This window comes from Gracilinanus agilis, chromosome 1 (genome assembly GCF_016433145.1).
Source record: "Gracilinanus agilis isolate LMUSP501 chromosome 1, AgileGrace, whole genome shotgun sequence".
In the NCBI taxonomy this organism is placed as follows: domain Eukaryota; kingdom Metazoa; phylum Chordata; class Mammalia; order Didelphimorphia; family Didelphidae; genus Gracilinanus; species Gracilinanus agilis.
In genome coordinates this window covers 179,826,078-179,850,884 of record NC_058130.1, presented here as the reverse complement: position 1 = coordinate 179,850,884, position 24,807 = coordinate 179,826,078, and the positions used below count along the sequence as shown (strand labels likewise).

General features: G+C 35.1%; 1 protein-coding gene across 2 annotated transcripts in view; it reads left to right on the top strand.

The window, feature by feature from the left end:
* Positions 1-24,807, top strand: part of TXNDC11 (thioredoxin domain containing 11) — a 70,936-nt gene that overhangs the window by 41,495 nt on the left and 4,634 nt on the right. For both annotated transcript variants that reach the window (XM_044659076.1, XM_044659067.1), the window contains 6 exons: positions 9,352-9,464; positions 12,274-12,474; positions 15,832-16,621; positions 19,214-19,356; positions 19,643-19,752; positions 22,049-22,129. In XM_044659076.1, coding sequence (XP_044515011.1) covers positions 9,352-9,464; positions 12,274-12,474; positions 15,832-16,621; positions 19,214-19,356; positions 19,643-19,752; positions 22,049-22,129 — 1,438 coding nt within the window. The remainder of the gene's footprint in view (positions 1-9,351; positions 9,465-12,273; positions 12,475-15,831; positions 16,622-19,213; positions 19,357-19,642; positions 19,753-22,048; positions 22,130-24,807) is intronic.

Below are 24,807 nucleotides of genomic sequence, written 5' to 3'. Positions count from 1 at the left end.
CTACAAGAAATTATCAGAGACAATTGCCCTGACATTTTCGAACAAGAGGGAAAAGTAGAAATTGAAAGAATCCACAGGTTACCTCTTACATTTAATCCACAACTGACAACTTCCAGGAATATTATAGACAAATTCAAAAACTACCAGATCAAAGAAAAAATATTAAAAGCTGCTAAAAAGAAGTCATTCAGATATCAGGGAAACACAGTTAGGGTAACACAGGATCTGGCTGCATCTACATTGAAGGACTGGAAGGCATGGAACATAATATTCCAGGAAGCAAGAGAACTGGGTCAACAACCAAGAATCAACTATCCAGCAAAACTGACTGTATTTTTGAGGAGGAAAGTATGGTCATTCAATAAAATTGAGGACTTCCAAGCATTCATAAAGAAAAAACCGGACTTAAACAGAGAGTTTGCTGCCCAAACACAGAACTCAAGAGAATCACCATAAGGTAATTAAGAGAATGGGGGGAGGGGGAAAAATCTTTTCTTTAAGGGACCCAATAAGTTAAATCAATTTTTATCTCTAGAAGAAAAGAAGATATTGGCAAATATTAAAAATTTTTATTGCCAACAGGGTAACTAGAAGAAGTTTATATAGAGGGAATAGTGACAAACTGTATAGGATGAAATGTCAAGATATATATGTATGTATGTATGTATAAATATATACAAAACTAGAGGGGGAAAAAACAGAAGGTAATATTAAGAAAAATAGGAAAACAAACAAAATGGAGTAAATTTATATTCCATAAAGAAGCACATGGGGTCAACAGGGAAGAATAACAATACACTGGAAGGGTAAAGAGGTTGGAGAGAAGAAATATTTAATACTTAAGTGCAGTATAAACAGTGAAGAAATATCAGTACTCAACATGTATGCACCAAATGGCATAGCATCCAAATTTCTAAAGGAGAAGCTAGTGGAGCTCAAGGACGAAATAAATAGCAAAACTATATTAGTGGGTGACCTCAACCTTCCCTTATCAGATCTAGATAAATCAAACCAAAAAATAAATAAGAAAGAGATAAGAGAGGTGAATGAAATCCTAGAAAAATTAGAGCTAATAGATATATGGAGAAAAATAAATAGGGACAAAAGAGAATACACCTTCTTTTCAACAGCACATGGAACATTCACAAAGATAGACCATGTACTAGCACATAGAAACATGGTAAACAAATGCAAAAAAGCAGAAATAATAAATGCAACCTTATCAGATCATAATGCAGTAAAAATAGTTATTGGTAAGAATACATGGAGAGGCAAACCAAAAACTAATTGGAAATTAAATAATATGATTCTCCAAAATAATTTAGTGAAAGAACAAATCATAGAAAGAATAATTTCATTGAAGACAATGACAATGATGAGACTTCTTACCAAAACCTATGGGATGGGGGGCAGCTGGGTAGCTCAGTCGATTGAGAGTCAGGCCTAGAGATGGGAGGTCCTAGGTTCAAATCTGGCCTCAGACACTTCCCAGATGTGTCCGTGGGCAAGTCACTTGACCCCCATTGCCCACCCTTACCACTCTTCCACCAAGGAGCCAATACACAGAAGTTAAGGGTTTAAAAAAAAGCAAAAAAAACCTATGGGATGCAGCCAAAGCAGTTCTAAGGGGAAAATTTATTTCACTGAGTGCATATATTAAGAAATTAGGGAGGGCAGAGATTAATGAATTGGGCATGCAACTTAAAAAACTAGAAAATGAACAAATTAAAAATCCCCAGGTGAAAACTTAAATTAGAAATACCAAAAATCAAAGGAGAAATTAATAAAATCGAAAGTAAAAGAACTATTGAATTAATAAATAAGACTAGAAGTTGATATTTTGGAAAAACAGATAAAATAGACAAAGTACTGGTAAATTTAATTTAAAAAAAGGAAAGAAGAAAACCAAATTAACAGCATCAAAGATGAAAAGAGAGTCCTCACCTCTAATGAAGAAGAAATTAAGACAGTCATTAAAAACTATTTTGCCCAATTATATGGTAATAAACATAGCAATCTAGGTTACATGAATGAATATTTACAAAAATATAAATTGCCTAGATTAACAGCAGAAGAAATAGAATACTTAAATAATCCAATATCATAAAAAGAAATTGAACAAGCCATCAAAGAACTCCCTGAATTGAGTTCTCATCCTGGGTAAGCCCTAAACTTTTAAACTTGAATAAATTACTTGAGGGTTTTTTTTCCCCTCCTTTCAGTTCTTTCAGTTATAAGCATATTTATTTTCTCTATATATACATAGTAAGGTTAAAGATCATATATCTGAAGTACTTTGAATATTTTGGAATAAAATAGTAAAAGCTAAATATCAGTTGAAACTGTTACTACTAGGTTATAGATGTTTTGGATAAGAAACTCATTTTTTGTTATAAACATTCACAATCATATTTTCAGTATGTATATATGTAACTTCAGTCTGCAGTCTATTATGACTCTTCCTTCACCCCACATATTGAATCAGTAAACAAATTTTAGCAGCATTACCTCCATAGTCTTAATTTTAAAATATGTAGTTTTCTTCTTTATCCTTTCTTCTCATCTCCCACTATATACACTCTTATTTCAGCCTGTCTCTTGTCAATTATAATAGTTACTTAAATCGGTCTTCCTGTCTTCCTCTCCTTTATATAATCTATCCCTTATGCCTCTACCCGATTAATCTTCTTGTTGTTTGTTTTTCAGTCATGTCTGATTCTTCATGACCCCATTTGGGGTTTTCTTGGTAAAGATATTGAAGTTGTTTGCCATTTCTTTCTCCAGCTCATTTGACAGATGAAGAAACTGAGGCAAAAAGGGTTAAGTGGCTTGCTCAGGGTCACACAGTAAGTGTCTGAGGCCAGATTGAAGACTTCAGGCCTGGCACTCTATCCACTGCATCACCTAGTTGGCTGCTGAGTAATCTTCCTTCCAAGCCATTTGGAGTTTGTATCTCCTGTTCAGAAATCTTCTGGGCCTCCTCATTGCTTATGGAATACCATATAAAATCTTGTTCCTTTTATTCAAGATCTTGTATGGTGTGACTCCAGACTACCTTTCTATTCTTAGTTTATTTCACATGCTCTCTGTTCTAGGATAAATGACTATAATCTTTGTCCATTGTTTTTGTTCTGCCCTTTCCTATCGCCTTATCTTTTGTTCATGCCATCTCCCCATATAATTAATTTAATTTTTAAAAATTTTAAATTAAAATTTTTATTTTCATTCCCAAATTCTTTCGCTCTTTCCACCTCCTCCTTCCCCCCACCTCCGTCCCTATTAAGGCAAGACATAGGATACTTATTATTCATAAGAAGTCATGCAATGTATTTCTAGATTAGCCATGCTGTGAAAGAAAAGAAAGAAGAAAAAATGCTTCAGTCCAAACTCAGAGTTCATCAGTAGGTATGACCATTTTTAGAGAGAAGTGAGAAGTGCCATCTTTCATAGAAGTTGTTTACTTTCACTGTGACATTTCTTAGTAGCTCAAAGTACTATTGGATAAAATCCTAGATATAGCACAAAAAGTTTTAAAATTCAGTTTTAGTATAATTGGCAAAACATAACATTAATATATAACTGTTTTCCTCTCACTAAAACCAGACCGATCAAAGTTTATTCTTTGATTCAGAAGTACTTCATGTTCTTAGAGTGCCTCAGGGTTAACCTCAGGGACGTTACTTATTGTTCAGAAGAAACAAGAAGTATTAATAGAATTTCAAGGTAGCAGTATTTACTGATAATTGTTTTCATTCATCTTCAATCTTTTAAAATGGCTAAATGAATATAATTGTGGAATTAGGCACTATTTTCTGATAGACTTGTTACTCAATTTTTATTTTTGAAAATTTTCAGCATAGCATCTGTATTAAAATATTGAAGCTTCATTATTTTCAGAGCTCAATGACTTCCTTTTTTTAGTTTTAAAGCCCCTATTGTTTAAAGCTTTGCAGCCCTAACTGAGTGAATGTTAAGATTATGAAAATGCAAGGGGGCAGCTGGGTAGCTCAGTGGATTGAGAGCCAGGCCTAGAGACAGGAGGTCCTAGGTTCAAATGTGACCTCAGACACTTCTCAGCTGTGTGACCCTGGGCAAGTTACTTGACTCCCATTGCCTACCCTTACCACTCTTCTGCCTTGGAGCCCACAAGACAGAAGGTAAGGGTTTTAAAAAAAAAAAAAGATTATGAAAATGCATAATGATGTTTGTTGGTATCATTCTTCTTCATTTAAGAATGTCTTGTGCTAAGCCAAGAACTATTCCCATGGGATTTTGCAAATTTCAATTTCCTTCTCCGGAAGATTAATAGGATGTTCCAAACCACATTTTGGGATTTGCTAAACTTTATTGATTTCTCAATGTATGGGGAAACAAGATTTTGAGGAGATAATATAGCTGAACATCCCAAATTTGGCCTAATTTAGATGAGCTATAAAAGCTAATTAAAATAATTTGGTAGTTGTTGTTTAGTCATTTTTGGTCATGTCTGACTTTTCATGACTCCTTTTGGGGTTTTCTTGGCAAAGATACTAGAGTTGTTTGCCATTTTCTTCTCAAGTTCATTTTCCAGATGAGGAAACTTCTGAATAAATGTCTGAATAATAGCATCAGATGTAGAATTAAGCTAATTGATAAAATTAATAGAATAAGATTAAGATAATATATAGAATAAATAGAATTAAGATAATAGATTTAAGTAGTTATTAATTACTAGTTAATAATACTATCACTATTAACATTAATCATAGTATTATTTTTGTTATGTAGTTAATAGAATTAAGTAGTCTTTTCAGTAGTTTTTTTCTTTTTTAAATAATTCCTTACCTTCTATCTTAGTAACCTTAGTTGAGGTTAAGTGACTTGCCCAGGGTCACACAGCTAGGAAGTGCCAGAGTCCAGATTTGAATCCAGGTCCTCCTGACAAACCAGGCCTGGTACTCTATCCATTGTGCTACCTAACTGCCCCTTTTCAATAGTATTTTTTAATCTAACCTTTTCATTCGGCTATGGGTTCTTAACATTTTTTGTGTCATGGACCACTGGTGAGTCTAGTGTTGCTTATGGAATCCTTCTCAGAAAAATGTTTTAAAATGCATTAAACACACACACACTCACACATAAACACATACACATATGGTAATACAGTTATAAAAATATTTTTTTAAACAAGTTCATGGACCCTAGGTTAAGAACCTGAGATTTAAGGTAAACTTGGAAGTTAGTTTATATATATATATCACTGCTATCTATCTTACTCACTGAACTCTTACTTTCCATCCTTTACTTGTTACTATCCACCAGGTTTTAGTCCTTGACCCTTTGTTCCTTTAACAGTACTATACTTTACTTGATTTTTAAGGTATTTGCCTTGCATTATACTATTTGATCTTTAAATATCCTTGTGAAGAAGAAGCTATTGATGCTCCTAAATTGTAAATCCTAAAAATTAAAGGAGAAATTAATAAAATTGAAAGTAAAGGAACTATTGAACTAAGACTAGGAGCTGATTCTATGAAAAAAAAAAATAAAAATAGAATACTGGTTGATTTGGGAAAATATCAATTAAATAATTATTCATAACAATTAATGATATAATGAAGCTGAATAATTAATTAAATAATAGGAATTTTAAAGGAGAAAGAAGAGAATCAAATTACTATTATCAGAATTGAAAGGGGTGCTTTTACCTCTAATGAAGAGGAAATTAAAATAATTATTAGGAGCTATTTTGCCCAATTATATGACAATAAATCTGGTAGTCTACGTGAAGTGAATGAATAATTACAAAAATATAAATTGCCTAGATTAACAAAAAAGAAAATAGAATACTTAATCCCATATCAGAAAAAGAAATTGAACAAACCATCAAGGAACTCTCCAAGAGAATATATTCATTCTCATGGTTTGAGCGAGGAACTTGGAGGCCAAAGACTCCCTCTGTGGCCTTAGGCATTATCCCTTCTTTTCCTTTACCTTTCTCCCCTTTCCCAGAGCTCTTCTTCATTCTTTTCTGGGATACCATTCTGATGGATCTTCAAGCCTCTGAGTTGGAAGACACTCTAGTGAGCACTAACTCAGTCCAAACTGAAAAAGAATCCTCTTCAGCATCAGAGAGAGCAGGAGGTCAATGGACACATACTGATCCAGCACCTTCTGTGTATCAGGACTGGGTGAGGCCCCTGGGGAGACATCTAAAGGGCAGCAGGCCCGGCCCTGGAGAAGGAGCTTACATTCTTTTATTCTGATATCTGGTGAGAATTTATTTTGGAGGCTTTGTGGTAGAGGAAAGAACCCTTACTCTGGAGTCAGAGGACCGGAGTTCAAGTACTCGCCCCTCTTGGATATGCTTTTGTAGCCTTGGGAAGATCAGATCCCATCCGGGTTCTGTAGTTTCCTCCTCAGTAAAGCGAAGGAATTTGACTAGATGGCTACTAAAGCCCTGCCTGCCCTGGATCTAAGATAGATAAGTAAAGAAAGGACAAATACAAAAGGAATACACTGTGATGGGGAGGCGAGGCTGGAGGAGACTCAAACCCTAACTAGCTGGGCAAGCCACTTAACCCTGTTTGCCTGGTTCCTGGGATAGAAGGCGAGGGGGAGAAGGCTGTTGCAAGAGGGAGTCAGGGCCTGAGCAAATGCACAGAGGAAGGAAATAGACTCCATGTGGGAAGCAGCATTTAGGATAGTTAGACAGAAGCAGAGAGTTCATCAAATGACCCAATTTTGTATCCTGCTTAATTGTTTTAATTAGTAGGTCTTATTTGTTTAATTGTTTTTAATACATAAAAATATTCAGGGTCTTTGGAGTAACTGGGGAGTCAACCACACAGTGTAAAGTTGGTGTTGTTCACTTCAGCCCAAGGGTTAAGTTTTTAAAGGAAGGAAGGTGAGGTTAGAATCAGAAGAGAGCAGGTAAATAAAGGTTTAGAAGAGGGGAGACACACTATTCAGCCTATACTGTCTTTGGGATGATCTTCTTTCTTGTCCTTTCAGGCTTAGAATTTGGGAGTATTTTTTATTTTCATAACCCCCGATATTTTGATGTCATTGAACCCTACTAATTATTATACCTGAGCATTTATTAGATTTTACCTTCCTTCTTATTGCCGCTGTCTTAGTTCCAGACCCTCTTATTACCTCACCCTTGGATTATTGTAACAATTTCTTAGCTGGTCTTCCATCCTATACTTTTATTAAAAAAAAAAAAAAAAAGTCTCTTACCTTCTGTCATAGAATCAATTCTGTGTATTGGTTCCAAGGCAGAAGAGAAGTAAGGGGTAGGCTTTGGGGTTAAGTGACTTGCCCAGGGACACATAGCTAGGAAATGCCTGAGGCCAGATTTGAACTAGGACCTCCCATCTCTAGACCCGACTGGTTGTCCATTTCTCTTTTTTTTCAGGTTATTCTCCATATATCTGACAAATTAGTCTACAAATATTTTTTATTACACCAAAAACTTAGTCTCTTTGATATTCATTTCTGTTTTATTTTGGCCCTAAGCAATTTTGTGCACTCTATTACTAGAAGATTGGACTTATTTGATAATAGACTGGCATTTTTAGAAACTCACTAATATTTATTTCTGCATATATGGATATCATTTGACAGTTAAAGTGTAATTAACAGTATGATAATAGTGTGTTGTAAAATATAGTTTCTACTGACTTCATCTCAAAATGGCAGATTAAAAATAAGACCAAACAAATAAACCATTTAATGCCTCCTTTTTCCTTTCTAAGTGTTTCTGCCTATCTCTCAGAGTAAGAATTTGAACTAAGAATTGCCTCAACTTAGGAACCAAAATTCATACATTACAGTTCTCAGAAGTAAAAGACATTTTGGAGCACATGAATAAAGAGAACAACCAAATGAAAAAAAAAGATAATCAAAGTGCTCTTAAAAATACAAAGTGAGTTTGGCAAAGAAGCAATACTGCCACTTTTCCATCCTAGAAGAGAGTGACAGAAACTTAGAGATGAAATATATGCCATTTCCTTAAGAGATTACAACTGTTATTTTTTGTAGCACATTTTAAATTACTGTATGGCTTTCTTTTTTCATTTTTATTTCAATGATTTCAGAAGGACAAAAGAGAAAGGTAGGAGGAAAGAAGAGGATCATCAGACTGTATTTGATTTATTCAATTGTAATTTGTTTTAATTTTTTTGTCCTGAGATTTGAGTTTTGAAATTGGCCCTGGAGCTCTTAGTCATACATTTAAATATACATGTTTAATACATGTATATATGCACCCACATATTTAAATATGTAGACATTTAAATACATGTATATTTACATGTAGGTAAACAACAATATATGGTAATGAAAAACAACTTTAAAATGTGAACAGGGGGCAGCTGGGTGGCTCAGTGGGTTGAGAGCCAGGCCTAGAGATGAGAGGTCGTAGGTTCAGATCTGGCCTCAGACACTTCCCAGCTGTGTGACCCTGGGCAAGTCACTTAACCCTCATTACCTAGGCCTTACTTCTCTTCTGCCTTGGAACCAATACCTAGTATTGATTCTGAGATGGAAGATAAGGGTTTTTAAAATGTGAACAATTACTATCCAGCTTACCACAATGATATTTCTATTAAATTGTAGTTTATTTTTGCCCCTGTTTTTGTTTACTTTTTAAATATTTAAAAAATTATATGTAAGAAGGCAAAGATGTCTGTTAAATTCAGTATTATTTCTATGTCTGTGTTTGTGTATATATTCAGTATACTTGCTTGTAGTATATATTTATATTTATATTCTATGTTTTTCTCTCTGTGGTTTGTTTACTTTGAAATACTCTAAAATTTTATAAGAAGAACATTATAAGAAAATATAACTTAAATTTGTTAAGTTCAGCAAATATTGAAGATATCAATAAAAATAGCAGGGCTGTTAGATTTTCTAAATATTTCTGAAATTTTATTTTGGTCTTTTTTTCTTCCTGTAATTATTTTTCTTTTTGTCTCTCTAACCAAAGCCACTGCAGTAATATAATCACTTTCTCTTGCTTACTTAGAATTTGGATAAGAGCACTCCGTGTTATAATAGTTACCATGTAAGAAATTCTGCACATATTAATGATGTGAATATATTCCAGTAATCATTTTATTGTCAAAACTTAATTGCTAGAAGTGGCCACATATGTGGATATCTTTTTAGTTATAGATTTCCTTTCTGGCCTGCCTGGAGTAAAGAACTTTTCTTGGACCTGTGGGCTTCCTTAGAGCTCAGGCCATTTTCATTAAAAGAAACTCTATTCTTAAAAGATACATTCATCAACGTGCCATGATTCTTTTTTGCCAGTTGATTTTTTATAAATATTTTCCTTTAACAAAAGAGTGCCTTCTGTTTCAGATTACCTAGGAACATTACGCTTTGGTGTTATCACAAATAAACATCTTGCCAAACTGGTGTCCTTGGTGCACTCTGGAAGTGTGTATTTACATAGGCATTTCAACACATCACTTGTAAGTATTCAATATTCACTACTGACACTCTGAAATGTCTTGAATTTTTATTGAACTTTGTATTTTTTGTGTGTTTCTGGATTTTCATGAAGCCTTATTTTTCTTTTGGGACATAAAAGTGCAAAAAAAAAAGTGTGGAACACTTTGTGCTTAAATTCCCAGGAGTTATTCCCTATTCTTTATGCAGAGTAAATTTTGTGTCATTTATCAAGAATAATAAAATAATATGAATTTTTCCCAAGGTGATCTGATAACACTTTTAAGCTTTTTCAGTGTACCCTGGAGAGCTGTTAGAGTTTATGGCTGCTTGATCTCTGGAGAGCTTTAGGGAGCCCTTAAATTTCCCTTTCTGGTTAGATTTCTCAGCTTTAGCTGTGTTTTGGAGAGACCACCTCAAGGCAGTTATTCTGAAGCTTTGACAAACTTTCACAGCTATGATTTTATTTTTATTTGTTGTGTTAGTCTTCTTAACCTCTAGATAGTACATTAACAATAACAATAATTATTTTTCTTGAAACTGTGTATTTCTATAACTGTCGACATTTTTACATTTCCCAGTATTTGTTTCCCTTTATCTTTTACCAGCTTCTCCTCTGTGATTGGTTATCTTTATTTCCATCATGTTTTGTAAGATCATGTGGGTTACATTGTTTTTCTACTGAAAGTTTCTGGGATAAACAGCAAGTTGGCCCAGGAGATAGAGAGCCAGGCCTGGAGTTAGGAGGACCTGGGTTCAAATCTGGCCTCAGACACTACCTAGCTGTGTGACCCTGGGCAAGTCACTTAACCCCCATTCCCAGCCCTTACTACTTTTCTGCCTTGGAACCAATACTTAGTAATGATTCTGAGACAGAAGGTCAAGGTTTTAAAAAATTAAGAAGGCAATAACACTGGCAAAATCGAAAATGACACTTAAAAAAACTGAACTGTTAGAATAAAACTTTTATCACTTAGACCAGTGACGGTAAATCTTTTAGAGACTGAGTGCCCAAACTGCATATGCCACATGTGAACCACCCCACCCCCGAGACAGAGGAGAGAAGTGCTTTCATTAGCTGCTGAACAGAGGGGTGGGGCATGTGAGAAGTCTTTAGGCACATGTGGTGAGGGGGAGAGGAGCAGCCTGCTCCAGCATGTGTGCTATAGGTTTGCCAGCACAGACTTAGACTTAAAATTTACAGTCATTTAAAATGGATACCTTTTCTTTCTGAAAAAGAATTCCCAAACACTCTCATCACATGTACATCTCTTGTAATGAATATTCTCCCATGAGCTTTTGGTCCTTTGTGAGTTTTTAAGTACTAAGTTTTTTAGGACTAACCACCTGGATGGTTGTTCAGAGCAGCATATCTCAGATCTTTACCCTAAAAGCCACCAAGCTGTTTCTGTCTTCACTACAGCTAAACCTCTGCTCTATGTGTTGTTTCTCCTAGTTAGATATGAGGTCTTGTGATCAGTGACAGTCTGGCTTCTCCATTTGTATCCCCAGTGCTTTGCACATAGTAAGGTTAATAAATGCTTTTTCTTTCCTTCATTTAGTATAACCAGATGTCTATTGTTATGAGTAAGATTAGATTAGCTGGTTATTAGGTATTGATTATATATTGATTAGGAAGTACCTAGCAGGAAGGAGCTGGAGCTGGGAATTCCAGGATGGAATGAGGGAGGAGGAAGTCTGTCTGTGCCCTGAATGTGGACTCCATTAGTGGTGGGCAAAACTGTTGTGAGCCTGGGAGACCTCAAAGCAAAGGACACCCTGCTTCCTGTTTTCCCCTGGGATCCTGTGTGGTGTGTCATCTAGCAAAAGGACAAATCTCCAGAGCCAAGAGAAGAGGTGAAGTTTGAGTACTGGAGGACAGTGCTTCAAGTACAACCCTTACTACTTGGTTCCTGAGACAACTTAACTCCTGGCATCCAGAGATCATCAGTGGATAGCAGTGAGAATCCCAAACCCACAAAGTCCTAGCTGTACTCAAGCCTGGCAGGCTCCAGGTTTGAGGCAGAAACCCAGAGACTCCATTTATAGCTCTTTGGGCCCTGTTAGTTTAGATCACTTAGATAAGAGTAGAATAAGTCCTCCCATTGCCCTGTGGTTTTATCCTTTAGATTTTAAGTATAGAAATCCTTTCCCACCTTTTAGTCTAACATAATTAAAGCTGTTAAGTCCCTTTTACCTTGTTAGCCTGTTACTATACTCTGGTCTAGTAGAAGCTGGGTGACAGTTAAGATCAACTGCCATTCCTGTGGAAATCCAGTAAACTCTGGTCTCTTCACCCTGGTCCAGTCTTTCATAAATCCTAAAGTGTGTTCCCACAAACCCCTTAGTTTATTATAATATCCCTGGTGACCCCATTACCTCACTTATATTTTCCTACACTACCCACAAAGGCTTTGATGTTATTTGATCTGTTTATAACATGGTTCATATGGAATTAACTTGCCCCTATGATATTGTTTTGCCTCAAGTTTTATTGTTATAGAACAACAAAATTAGAAAAAAATAGTATGATTGGTTTTATTTTCTTACATGTTTATTGGCATAAATGAAATAGAGGTTTATAGAATCATTGTGCATACTTGACAATTTTGTGAAAATTGCATCTAGGTATGATGTTGGAATAGTTATTTGTAATATTAGTAATAAAACTATTTTACTCTAAGAATCAAAAGTGAAATAATCAGTATGAATTAACATATCCTAAGTATTTGCATTTTCAACTTTTGAGAAAAGATGTAGTCTGATGTCTAATTTCCATTACCTGATATTGATATTGGTCTGGTTTTATCTTGTGTGTTTCTTTACACAAAGGTCTTTCCCAGAGAAGTAATGAACTACACAGCTGAGAATATTTACAAATGGGCTTTAGAAAATCGAGAAATGCTTGTTCAATGGCTGCGACCACATGGAGGGAAAAGTCTTCTCCTGAATAATGAACTCAAGAAAGGACCAGCACTTTTTTTATTTATACCTTTTAATCCCTTAGCTGAAAGTCATCCTCTATTAGATGAGGTAAGACTCATAAGATAAAAGTATAACTATTTATTATGTAGTGTAACATCATTATTTGGACTTTAAGTCAGAATTTATAATAAATCAGTGAAACAGTTGAGTCAGTAACAGCATCCTTGGCTTTGCTTTCTCTAGTTAAAAGACAAATCCAAACCTGAGGCCAGCCTGAGTAACACTTCTTAGGTCAACTCACTTTGTACCTTAGCAGTGGTTCATACACAGAGTACTCTAGAGATGAGGGTGAAGGAAAATGAAACCATTCCTAATTTTCCACCAGTGAAAAACTTAAACTAAATTCTTCCTTTGTAAAGTGATTGAATTATTCTTCCCTTTTATTATTAATCATCCATCATTATTGCTGTCACGGCTGAGAAGACAGCAGGTCAAGCACAAAATGGATAGTAGGTTACCCAAGAGAAGCCAATACAGCAAAGCAGGAGTAGCCATGTTTTAGTTCCCCCTAGGACATCTGGTAAGAAGTACAACTCTGGCACCAGCAGCATTTTCTTAACTTTTCTACCTTCAAGCCAGACACCCAAACCAGTTCTTAAGTGGCAGGATTGGGTTCCCACTCTTCCACTTGCTTGACTTCATCCAGTTTACTCCCTTTTTCTGTATGTTTATGTTATACATGGTTCATTTGCAGGCACTTATAGGGGAGCAATAACAAGTTGTTGAAAGCGGGGGGGATGGTTACTGAATTGGATTTACTGACTGCTTTGTTTTCCTCTTGCCTGAGGATAGCTTATTTGGTTAAAACAGATTTCAGAGAGTCAGTGTACTTTACTCTAAAGCTATACCTACTGCCTCTTCCCCTTCAGTGTAAACCTAGCTATCCCTTCAAGAAAAATAGAACCTAATACTTCTCATACAGCTAAGACCATCATTTGTACTGCTAAGTCCATCATTCAGTTGCTGGAATTTTCTCATTGGGATCATTTCTAGGGATCATTCCATTATGTGGCCCTACTTTGTATCATATGGAAAAGGGGAGCGAAATGAAAGTAGAATAAATGGAAAGCTTCCTCATTGTTCATGCTGCTGTGATGGGAAGATCTGTGAGATAATAAAATTTAATTTCTTTTAAACATTTTGGCCATTCAAAGTTTATCTGCTCAGCAACATATCCCACCTTCTGAATTGCTGAGATTTTTATTCATTTAGACTAGCAGAAGCACTTTAGAACACTTTGCTGGAAAAAAACCACATGGTTATCCAAGGCAATAGCTGTAGTTCTAGGTGGTAAATATTTATGTAAATGCTGACTTTCAAAATTTAATACTTTTATGTTTTAAGTTTCTGCTCAAATTAGTGTAAGTTGGTTGCTATGACAGAGGGAGAGAAGCTGAGTTTCCCTGTTAAAAGGGATATGGTTGGGCCTAGTGACACAGAAGGGAATTTATTGACAAGTAATGTTTTTCTCTAGACAAGCACACTGTTTCTATATGTGCATTTACTTTATTATGTGCATTTATTTTATCATTGGTGGACCTGAGACTATAATCCAGATTTTTTGAATCCCAATCTAAAATGACATTCACTTAACTCTGTTGCTCTACTCTCAGTGTCAGACTCATGTGAACAGTCTTAATTAATAAAGACTATATAAAGCTAATGTCTAAAGAGGGGTCGGTTCTTAAATTTGTTGGCCCTTATGGATGAGATTTGTTTCCCTCAGTTTTAAGGAGTCAAAAATTAATGATTTTTATGTATTAGTACCTTGTTGAAAAATATAAGTTTAGCCTAATCAATGTAGTAATTATTTTTTTCAAAGTAGCTAATAATTTTCAAAGAAAAAATTTTCATATATTTTATTTTTAATATCACCTTCATTTTAAAAAAAGTTCCTTTATTCTCCTATCTAGAAAAAAGGAAGAGAAAAAAAGAATTCAGCAAAATCAACAAAACATATCAATTACTTTTGACAATATATTCAGTATTCTATACTCACCTCTCTTCCCCCCCCTTATAAAGAAGGGGATGGTAGGCATCATTATAATTAGAAGAAAATTAGCTTCCTTTGTTGGTCTTTCCATTTATGTTGTTGTAGGGAATGTATATTATTTTTATTTAGTCTTTTATTTACTCAATATCAACTCATAAATCTTGAAGGTGATGTCATAATTCTTTTAGTCAGACCTACAGATTTCATTAAAGTAATTAAAAGTAATTGAAAGCAGTGATTACAAGGATGACATCTTAAAGTTGCTTTTCTTTATATGTTCCCATGTAATAAAACATGGCTTCATCACTAGACTCTTACATAATAGTGTTTGACCAAGATTTAAAAAATAATACCTGTAAAGTAAAAAGGCAGAAAATAAGAATCTCCATCCTTTTATTATCATCTCATTCCATTTTCAGAGAAGAAATTCTGTGTGATTTAACATCTTACTAGCTTACCTAACCCTGGCAATATGTTGTCCATGTACACCCCTTTCCTATTACTGCAAATTGATATCCACTGTGCTGAATTATTTTTCTTCTACAATTAAAGAAAAATAGGCTCTATTGTGCTGTCATATCTCATCTACAGTAGGATGCATTCAGGTTGAGGCAGTTCAGTATCACAGTGGATAAGAGTGGTAGTTAGGAAGACCTGAGTTCAAATCCCACCTCAGTTACTAGCTAATTTTTGTATGTGTGTTCACACATATATGTATAATTATTGTAAATGAAACTGAGTGATCTGTAAGTCTAAAATGTTAGCATGTAGCATTATGGTGATCATTATTAAGGGTCAAGAGAAGAATAAGAGAGAAAATTGCCCATTAAATTCATGCTCTTTTATGTAAAAGAACTGATTTGGAAACTAATCACTTGCTATTGATATTTCATTAGGAGTTCTGAAAATTTTCAGACTGAAGTTTTTTTAGGGTATTGGTGGCAATTGAGATGAAGAAAATAGTTATCAGATTGTAAAATATTCTTTATAGTTTGAAGCTTAATACCATATGAAGAACTTGGACAGGAGCTTTGCTGCTAATTTACCTCTGTGACTCTGGGCAAGCCACTTAAACTCTCTGGGCACTGATTTCCACATCTGTAAATTGAGATGGTTGTAGTTTTTCCAGTTGGAAAAAATATCCATGATTCTATTACAGTAACATGACACGGGGCCTTAAAAACTGGATGGAACCCAACCTATCTGGAACCTAGATATTGTCGTATTAGTGTTTGCACAATAACAATAAGCAAACACTCAAGAATTTATGCTCCAGGCAGTACTCATTACCAAAACTTTCTCATGGAACCAAATTTTAGAATATTTTACTTACATTAAAATTAGAAGGGGCTTATTTTGAGTCCGTAGCATACACCTCACTGATCCTGTTTCCCCCATGACTTTTTCTTTAGATTACCGAAGTGGCCTTGGAATACAACAACTGTAATAAAAGTCAGGTAGTTGAACAACTACTTCAACACCTGAGACACGTGGATTCATCAACATTGGATTCTCTGGTATCCAACCCCCCAATCCAACTGGCAGAATCATCTTCAATAACTGAGTCCCCATGCTGCAATACTGTGGTGCTTCCCCAGTGGCATTCCATCTCAAGAACCCACAATGTCTGTGAGCTTTGTATCAACCAGTCAACTGGGATTAAGCCAAGTAAAGTCAATGTGCCACAGTGCAGTTTTTTTGAAATAGCAGCAGCTTTGGACTCATTCTACCTCAAGGAACACACCTTCTATCAAGTTACATCAGATAGCATAGAATGCAGCAATTTTTTAAGTTTCTATAGTCCTTTTAGCTACTACACTGCATGTTGCAGGACCATGAATAGGGGCTTGATGAGCTTCACTAATTCCGAAGAGGATATCTTTCAGTCCCCTCCCATCGCACTTTCTTCCCATGAGAAGAAATGTGAGGTTGATAACCCAACTTCTGTTCCTCACATTGAGGAGAGCATCCCTCTCTTTCCTGATGTTGACATTAATAGCACAAGTATCACCGGCCTGAGCTGCAGGACCAACAAGACCTTGAACCTTTATCTATTGGATTCAAATTTGTTCTGGTTGTATGCAGAAAGGCTGGGTGCATCAAGTTCGACTCAGGTTAAAGAGTTTGCCGCTATTGTTGATGTAAAAGAAGAATCTCATTATATCTTGGACCCCACACAAGCTCTTGTAAAGCCCACTCTAGGTACTGTAGGTAGTTTTATTTGTGTCAATATTATCTATACTGCTTACTCCTAAGTAGAGGTGATGTCTTAATGTTGTTGGGGATGCACTGCCTCTTCCCTATCATAATCATGTTGGTTAAAGGGATGCTGTCACTCTTAACAGAGTTCTTCATTTTTTCTTTTTGCCTATAATGTGTATTGTCATGACTAATGACTAATTAAGCTTAATACCAGGATGATAGGATTTCGTAGTGCTGGAAGGCATATTAGAGGTCTTATAGTCCAGTCCCCTCTTTACTACTGAGGAAACAAACCCAGAGATCTTAAGTGATATGCCCATAATCACCCAGCTAATAAGCAGGATTGAAGGCCAGGACTTCTGAGGCCTACCTAATCCAGAGTTATTTTACTTTGCTCTACACCTCTTGCCAACATCCAAATTCTGGACCTGTTTGTTACCTAGGTCTGTGTTTCATTGAAAAACAAATCAGGGGGCAGTTGGGTAGCTCAGTGGATTGAGAGCCAGGCCTAGAGACAGGAGGTCCTGGGTTCAAATTTGGTCTCAGACACTTCCCAGCTGTGTGACCCTGGGCAAGTCACTTGATCCCCCTTGCCTAGCCTTTACCACTCTTCTGCCTTGGAGCCAAGTATTGATTCTAAGGCAGAAGGTAAGAGTTTAAAAGAAATAGAAAAACAAATCAGTACATTGACAGTGATTGTAAAGGAAGGTTTTATGAAAATATTTCTAAGATGATATCCAATAGGAAGAGAATAACCTCATAGATACCAAAATATTTGGTTGACAAAATGCATAGAACCCATTTTAGTTCTCATCTCAAAGAGAAATGTCACCAACTACATCAACTTATCAACTTCATTCCTCAAAGAATAATATAAGTACTTTGTTGAGGTTATCTTTTTTTCCCTTTGCCTCCAAAGTTCAATTTGTAACAGGTCTGGTTTGACCAGTTGTTTTGTTTATATCATTGCATTGGATATGTTTTCTTGGCAGTAAGGATATAGATCATGAGAATAAGTCACTCCTGTGGCAAGTGGACTAGCAAATGGCAATCATCCAAGAACTATTTAAACTTAACTTGTCTCTAGCAACAGTCTCCTGTGTGTAGGACATTATCACTATTAGTATTCAAACCCATGAGTTCCTAAGCTTTGTTAATTTAACTTTATTGGAAATAGGCAAGTCATCCTTTTCCCAAGTAGACAGAGGAATTTGTGAAAGAAAACATTTTAAAATTTGATTTTCAAGTGTTAGAGACTATAAAAGACCATGAAAAGTAAAATTAAATCCTCTTTCCCTACATAATAGCCATTTTAAGTAGCTTTCCTTATTTTATGATAAGTTGTGTATGTTGAACTTTTCTAAGCAAAATATAGTTTGTGATGGGCTTCCTATCCATTAATAATGAAAATAATTATCCACTAATTTCTGTTTTCTGAAATATTTTAGCATATTAAGAACACATGTATTTTTAAGAATGAGGTATTTTTAAACATGTTTTCCATAAAATGGTGTTCAGGAAAACTTAATTTATTCAGTGACATCATAATGTGCTTGTAACTCTGAAACAGGTTCTTGGACAGAATCTCTTAAGACTGTTGCTTCTTATTTTCTCAAATCTAACTTAAACTTGCCAGCTGATTGCTGCATCAGAAGTTGTTGACAAGTTTAGTAGTGAATCATGGGAGATCACCTGTTAATGCAACATGCTCCAAGAAATTATTTAGGACATTTCGAATTTGTGTTTCATTCAAGTTAAAGTGATTCTGTTTTTTTGTTTTAAAAAAAAGTATATGGTCACTCAGGTTCAAGTAAATTGATCTATGGAATATTCATTTTTTGGTCTTCACTTTTCTCCTCTTGTAGCTTGCTTTTGGATATTTTCACTGAAATATCCACTAAAATCAGAATGAAGGATATGATGAGTAGGAGGAAAAGCTATGGAACAGGGCTGCTTTGCAGTGTAACAAAACAATCTATTAGATAATGAGTGAATAGGGTAGCTTACTTAGTGGATTTCATTTACCCATTTTGTTTTTTTGATCTTTCTCATAAAGCTGGAATCAAGTTTAATTCCTATTTTCACCAAGCCATAGACTGGGGGGTGGAGAAAAGGGGGAAGCCCACTCCTCAAAAAAAAAATCACCCTCAAAAGCCATGACTAGAATCATTTTATTCATTGTCATTGTAATGGTATTTGTAAGTTTTATTGCAAATTGCCACCTCTTAGAGACTTGTGTTATTTTGGAAATTCTTTTATACAACCCCAGTTTTGAATTTGCGAATTTAGCCCTATTAAGAAGTAGAGGACAAAATTCCTAATCCTACATAGCAGAAAGTAGACTAATATCAATCACTAGTAGCTGAATTGTGCTACCAGGTAAGCTTGGTGCCATTAATTCAAAATTATTAACAACTTCATGAATTTTCAGGAATTCAAAATCCATTTTCAAAAATGTAGCATTAAAATAGCCCGGTTACTGATATATGAAGTGGGAAGAGGACAACATGCTTAGAAAAGTTATTTTGGGACTGTTAAAATTTATGTTAAAGTGATCTTTGTTGTTTTAATTCTTGTTCTTTCTTTTTATAGAGTCTTTTATTCAGAACTTCAGTGTACTCTACAGTCCATTGAAAAGGCACCTTATTGGAAGTGACACTGTCCATTTTCCTTCTCAGCACATAATCTCTGAAGTTACAACTGATACCTTTTGGGAGGTAGTCCTTAGAAAACAGGTATTTTCCACAAAAAAGCAAATCAAGCCTCCTATCCCTTTACAAAGATGTTTCCTCCTGAAATACTTTTGTGCTGAATGAGTGGTGTTTAGCTTTTGAATGTAAAAAACTACTAAGACATCTCATTATTGAGCCTTTGGATTCTTTTGTAAAGTGCAACAGTAATTGCTATTTTCTCCTCTATTCAAAATTTGAAATGACCTCACATTCCCCAAAGATTGAGATGTCTGATTTGAGATGACTTAGGGAAAAAGATTTTAGTAAATCCTGTATTTCCTTCCCGTAGGATGTTTTATTACTGTATTATGCCCGTTGGTGTGGGTTCTGTGCATCTCTCAATCATGTTTTCATCCAGCTTGCTCGTCTTCTGCCTCCAGATAAATTCACTGTGGCCAGGTAAAATAAACTTTTATTTTCTACCATCTGCTTTTGATAGAACACTGCTTAAGCTTTCAGTTTCAGTTTTCATATGCTAAGTTATAGGTTCAAAATCAAATTGGTTGCCTTCTCAATGAGGAGGGGAAGGGGCGAGAGGAAGGGAAAGAAATTAGAACTCAAAAAAAACCCCCAAAACCTCCTGTTAAAAATTTTCACATGTAATTCGGGAAAAAAGAAAATATTTTAAAAAAGAAAAAAAATTGCACATAATTAGGAAGATATTTAAAAATTAAAACCAAGTTGTAGGTTTTTCTCAGTTTCTACTAAGTTTATGCTGTTATCCATTTAACTGTAGTTCTGAATGCAAATCCATTATGACCAACATTATTATAACAAAACAGACTTAGTTTCCAGTACCTGTATATTTATATGGCACTTTATCATGTTGTTTAACATATTTTAGAAGGGGAAGTCCATTCTGGGCAGATCAATTGTGGATTATTCGCCCTGACATGATGTAAGCATCATGAAGGCAGGAACTGTTTTTTATATTCAACCCCCCTTATCCCATCTAGTGTAATACTGTGCACATAGAAGGCACTTAATAATGGTTATTATTGTGTTATGAATGAAGTAGTAAACATGAAAGGGATTGAAAAGAAGCTTTACTTTCATACAATGCCCTATTGTGCCTTTAAAAAGCAAAACAAAAAAGATTTCAAGTGTTGATTATGTTAAATTCAGAGTGCATCATTTAATTTGTTCTAACACTTAAAAAGATGTGCTTTTAGATAAAAATTTGGGGCCAGTTTCTATTTAATATGCTTTGTAAAAATTCTTATGGAGATGCTGTTTCAGCTATGGAAGCTAAAGAACTTGTTTTTACCAAATGCTGGCCAAATTGCATTTACTTCACTTATTAAGCAGATATCTGTGGGCTCTCTGCTTCATACATAGCTCTGTCATGAACACAAATAAATAAGTTTGCTTTAAGGATCTGCAGTTTAGGTGCTATGGCTACTCCCTCTAACCAGAGCAGACTGCATCTCATTGGATCTATTTGATGATCTCTGAGAGTTCTTGTTACTCAGGGGTCAGCAACGTATGGCTCTTTCTGCAGGAGCCATAAAGTCAATTTTTTTTCAGGCGCTGTTACAGGAGCGCACTGTGAGCACTGTACGGCTCTCACGAAATTACATTTTAAAAAATGTGGCATTTATGGCTCTCACGGCCAAAAAGGTTGCCGACCCCTGTTGTAACTGAAAATGACATCATCCCACAGCTGGCCTGGTGTGAAGTGCTTCTCCAAATTCATTAGGGCTGGTCTGAAATGAAAAATGTAGAACCTATCACCAGGCCTTTAAACAGAACCTGCCAGAGTTTGCAGAATAGTCTTTTCAGATGCCCCAAGGAAGAATCAGAATGGGGTTTTAATGGAGGACAAAAAGAACAGTTCTGCTTAATTACTTTTAAAAGCATTTAAATGTTTTAGTAATAGTTGACATTTACCGCTAGCTACCTTTGGCAACTAGGTAGCGCAGTGGAGAGAATGCTGGGCCTGAAGTCAGGAGTACTCCTCTTCCAGAGTCCAAATCTGGCCTCAGATATTTACTAACTGTGGGACCCTGGGCAAGTCACTTAACCCTATTTATCTGTCAATTGAAGTGGAGAAGGAAATGGCAAAGCACTCCAGTATCTTTGCCAAGAAAACTCCAAATGGAGTCATAAAGAGTGACCTGACTGATAATGACTGAATGAAAACATTTACATAGTGCCTCAAGTTTTATAAAGCTCTTTACATATGTTTGTTAAATATTTGACCTTTAGATCCAAGTTAATTTCTGTACAAGAAAATAAATCGAAATAACTGATAAAGAAATAGGACTTTGCCAACCCATTTAAATTTATCATGTATGTTATGATTTTGCTTTCTAGTTTTCCTTAAATTGCTAAAATAACATGTAATCATACACTATTCTGGAGATATTTAATAGTGTTGAAAATTGAGCCAGATCCTACCAAGTGAGTGAACCACTTTTTAGCTATAAGGAAGGCATCGATAAAAGTTAATTTACACTTACATGGTACTTTGGATCCTTAAAACATTAGTTTTTTATGGGCACACAGTAATAGTAGTGGGTAACCCTAAAGTATTATTGCCTAACTTATATCTAGTTGTGTTCTGACTCGGAAGGACCTGGCACAGTCTTTCTAATTTTCCATATTTTTAAGGCATGTTAGGTGCTTTTTTGGTTATCTTTTCTGTTCCTTTATTATTTTTCTGTTCTGTTTCCCCTTCTCTCATCACTAACAGGATTGATATAGGTCAGAATGATCTTCCCTGGGAATTTATGGTTGACCATCTCCCTACCATTTTGTTTTTTCCATGCAACAGGTAATTTTGGATTTTAAAATTTTAATCAGGAGTGAGTTATTTATTTAGTGTAGTCTAAAAATTGAGTGCATTAGGTTACTTTGAAAAAGCTAAACGAATAGCAATAAATATTCTTTTTGTGACTTTATATAGATATGGTGGTATTTGTAAAAACACACCTAAAGAACACTAGGGAGTTGAATATAATCTCAGCTTTTGAGAATTTGTATACATTTAGTTATTAAAATAACTCATTTGTTCATATTTCTGGCAATGATAAGAAGTTAAGATGCAAATTTTATATGTCTGGTCTCTACGATTATGGATCTGAAATTGTCTATATTTGAATAGTTCAATTTTCTCCAAAGATACCTAGGCTTTTCAAATGTGTTTTCCATATTGAAGCTGTTAATTGTGGTTTTGTAACATTGGCCTGCAGGGGATAGTAATTAGGTCCTAAGTACAACGGCTTGATTCCATTGTGGAAAGGGAGGAAGGGAGTCTTTGAAGGAAAAGCAGTAAACATTTAAGTCAAATTCACATATGTCTATATAGCATTGACTCCATGTAAAGACTAGTTGAGCTGGCAGCCTCACTTTTTAAAATTATTCTTACTGTTGCCTTTATAAGTTATAAGCATTCCAGGATAAATTAGTAGTCTTACATATGGAGTCAAATTACAGGGCAGTACCTTCTTTGTAGAATAAAGATGTAGTGTTATTTTCGGTCAGAAGTGCTAGTGAAGCCCACATATGTGAACCATTATGTTACAATTTCCTGTGCTCTTCATGTGTAGTAGAAGCGGTTATCTCAGCTATTCCCATCCTAATATTTTCAAACATTGCAAAGTCATCATATTTTTGTAGAATCATTTTCCTGCTTTGCCTGTGTACTTTCAAATTTGGAATCCTTCCTGGGGAGTTCAGCTCATCAGAATGAAGTCTGAGTAAAGTTACTGTGGGGAACTTTGGTAAAAGAGATGAAAAGAACATTTCTGTCCAAGGAGTTTCTATATTGTGATCTACCCAGAATTAAAATGGTGTTATTACTTGGGAGAAATCTTTCAGTAGTTTGTGTAGATTAGAGCTCAGAGTGTTTTTGCCAGAAAACTAGGATCTACCCTTATTTGACCACTTATTTGAAAGAATGAATATGTATAAAAACTGGGGAAAGAATTGTTTCAAACCCATAAGTCTAGGCTAAATGGTTTTTAACTAAAGATCCTTTAATATAATATTTACATAATAGCAAACTCTAGTTATATAAATATAATTTCAGTAGTTCCTTTTTTCTATGTAAACTGAATGTGAGAAGGCTGCCAAGTTCTTATGCAAACCTAAAATCTTAAAGAATTTTATGTGGCAGAATGATTTTCTTAAAGTGAAGGCCATGGAGTATTTTTAAAATTCTTTTCCTTAAGGAAAAAAACAAACAAACATAAACTTAATAATGATAAACTGGGCCATTAAGGAAATTCAGAATGAATGTGGGTTAATAACATTAGTGAGTCAAAATATGCCTTATGGCCATGGCTGTACCTCTCCTTAGATTGCTTGGCTTTTTCTTTTTCTTTTTTTTTAAACCCTTAGCTTCTATCTTAGAATATTAATTCTAAGGCTGAAGAGAGGTAAGGACTAGGCAGCTGGGTTAAGTGGCTTGTCCAGGGTCACAGAGCTAGAAAGTGTCTGAGTTCAGATTTGAACCCAGGACCTCCTGTCTCCTGACCTGGATCTTTATCCACTGAGCAATCTAGTTGCCCTTCCTTCGATTCTTAATGAAATGTGATTCTCAGGCAGGAGATTGCACTTTTTAATTCTATTTGAAAATTCTTTCTGTGTGGTGGTGATGATGATGATGATGATGATGATGATGATGATGATGATGATGATGATGATNTGTGGTGGTGATGATGATGATGATGATGATGATGATGATGATGATGATGATGATGATAATAAATATAACTATCATCTTAAGTTGTTTTGTTTGCAAAAACCTGTATTTTCTCAGTTGATCCTCATAATCACCTTATAAAGTATGTGCTATTATTATGCCCCGTTTTAAGATATGAGGAAACTGAGGCTGAGAGAAGCTAAGTAATTAGCTAAGTATCTAAGGCCAAATTTGAACTTAGGTCATCCTGTCTTCAAGCCCAGCACTCTGGGTTTACTCATTTCTGGAATTGTTTCAGATTTTCTTGCAGTTCTTTGGAGTAGGCACTTAGACCACATTAATAAAGTTTCTTAAACAACTTTGCACATTCTAGGAATGCATTAGACTGATATATGATAAATTTGTCAAACTGAGGGAAACATAGAATCTTTTTACATGAACTGTCTTTATTGTTGGTTGGGCTTTATCACTTCTGTCTGCCAAATTTTTTTTGCTGAACATGCCCTAACATCATTAGATAACTTAAAAAAATTCTTTGCTGGCAACAGCACTCATTTATAATTGCCTTGAAAGAATAATTTTGTGTTACAAAAATCAGTTGGGGGGATTATTAGACTATATAGTAAAAATGGAATTTGACTCTTTCTTTCTAGCAATTAGATCTAAACATCCATTTTTCTATTGATAGGAATGCCCTACTTTAAGAAAAAAATGTTTAATCCCACACTTACAAAAGAGCTACAATCGGTGAATACCTCATTTGTCTTAAGAAATTTTGTACCAAATCCTTTTTTAATAACACAATT